The following is a 1,788-nucleotide window of genomic DNA, read 5'->3' on the forward strand; positions in this document are numbered from 1 at the left end:
AGAGAGAGAGAGAGAGAGAGAGAGAGAGAGAGAGAGAGAGAGAGAGAGAGAGAGAGAGAGAAAGAGAGAGAGAGAGAGGAAAAATCAGGTGTCTTGATGTACTAGTCACATGAAGGCAAGTAGTAGATCTTGAATTGAGGCCAGCCTAGTCTACAAATAAAGTTCTAGCCACAGCTATATAGTGAGACCTTATCTCAAAGGAAACAGAAAAGATAAAATTCATGCTGTCAGGAGAATGGATTCCATAAACTTGGCTTCTGACACAGAAACACTGTGCCATGTACACACCTCACATACACAGACACTAAAAACAATAAATGTATAAAATTTCAAAGCATCTCTCCATCAGAAAACTGTTTGAGGAAGGTTTTTGAAAAAGTTAAATACTAAAACCTATTTGGTAATTTCCCCAGTAAACTCTCTCTATACTCTGGGAAGGGTATGAAGCCTTCAGGGAAAGGGAACGATAGGGCTGGTTTGAAGATGTTGACCAAACACTCAGCAGATCACAGATTGGTTCCAAGGTACCACCCTGCTAAACTACAATTCCCTTCCTCTTATTAAATGAGAATGTAGGACTGCACAGACTGGGAAAAACCAAGTGGGGTTCTCTTCTAGAGTACCCAAGCTTATACCAAACTCCACAGGAATTTCCTTGTAAGTGAAATCTTCTGGCTTTGCCCGGGACATGGCATGTTCTTGCCATGTTCGGTAAACGAAGAACTGCTTCCATGTCTCTTTGCCCTGGAGCTGTAGGGTGACCATGTCACAGTAGAGCCATCTTTTGTGACACAGCTTCCTGCAATACACAGTTGCAATCTCATCAGGGTGACCCAAGTCACCTTACCTTAGAGCCATGGTTACTGTATGCATACTTTTATTCCCTAACCATCCCCACACAGCACAGGTCCAGGTCCAGAATCAGAAGGCCTCTTCTTCCTTCCTGCCCCATCTTGTCCCCTCTTCCCATCCCACCCTGCTCCTCTCCTTACCTCCACAGGACATTACTGCTTGCAAGTTCATTCCAGTTCTATGGGAGAGAAAAGAATCCTTAAACCAACAACTGAATCCCTCTCCTGGTCTCAATTTGTTCTGGGCTGGGCCTACACAGGTTAATCAAACAGTCCTGGCTCTCCAGGCCCAGCCAGCCTGGAGTAACCTACCCCAGCAAACACAAGTCTCCTTCTGAGGGCTCAGAGGTAGGAGGGCCAGTCTCCGAAGGTATGACAAGTAATATCAAGGATGTCACATATTAGTAACACATCTCTGCAGGGCAGCCTGTTCCATTCATTTAGTAGAATATTGTTATCACTGTTACTATTCTTAGATATGTTGTCTAGTTGCCTGGGCTGGTATTAAATTCATGTGGTTGAGCTTGACCCACACTCCTGATCATCTTGCTTCCACCTCACAAGTGCTTCCATTACAGACATGCGCCACCACTCCTGCCTCAATTAACCAGATTTGAGGTCTTCAGAGTGGATTAAACTAACCCATAAGCCCTAGATATGACTGTTTGCTATTATGAAGGATGGAGCTATTGTTGGTCAAGAGAAGTGGCTGAGTCCCCAAGACACTAAATGTGTTAGAGCTTTGTAGACCGGTCTGAATAAGGTAATTTTAAGGAGAAAAAGGAAAGAAGGCAGGCAGGCAGGCAGGCAGGCAGGAAGGCAGGAAGGCGGCAGGAAGGCGGCAGGAAGGCGGCAGGAAGGCGGCAGGAAGGCAGGAAGGCAGGAAGGCAGGAAGGCAGGAAGGCAGGAAGGCAGGAAGGCAGGAAGGCAGGAAGGC

The 1,788-nt window shown here is 46.1% G+C and overlaps 1 protein-coding gene across 1 annotated transcript in view; it reads right to left on the reverse strand.

Annotated features, from left to right (window-relative positions):
• LOC110315600 (F-box/WD repeat-containing protein 15-like) overlaps window positions 1-1,788 on the reverse strand; it is a 22,301-nt gene that overhangs the window by 14,299 nt on the left and 6,214 nt on the right. Inside the window, 2 exon segments of the mRNA XM_021189615.1 lie at window positions 636-799; window positions 993-1,030. Of these exon segments, the coding sequence (XP_021045274.1) occupies window positions 636-799; window positions 993-1,030 (202 nt within the window).

This window comes from Mus pahari, unplaced genomic scaffold, assembly GCF_900095145.1.
Source record: "Mus pahari unplaced genomic scaffold, PAHARI_EIJ_v1.1 scaffold_3385_U1_1, whole genome shotgun sequence".
In the NCBI taxonomy this organism is placed as follows: Eukaryota; Metazoa; Chordata; class Mammalia; order Rodentia; family Muridae; genus Mus; species Mus pahari.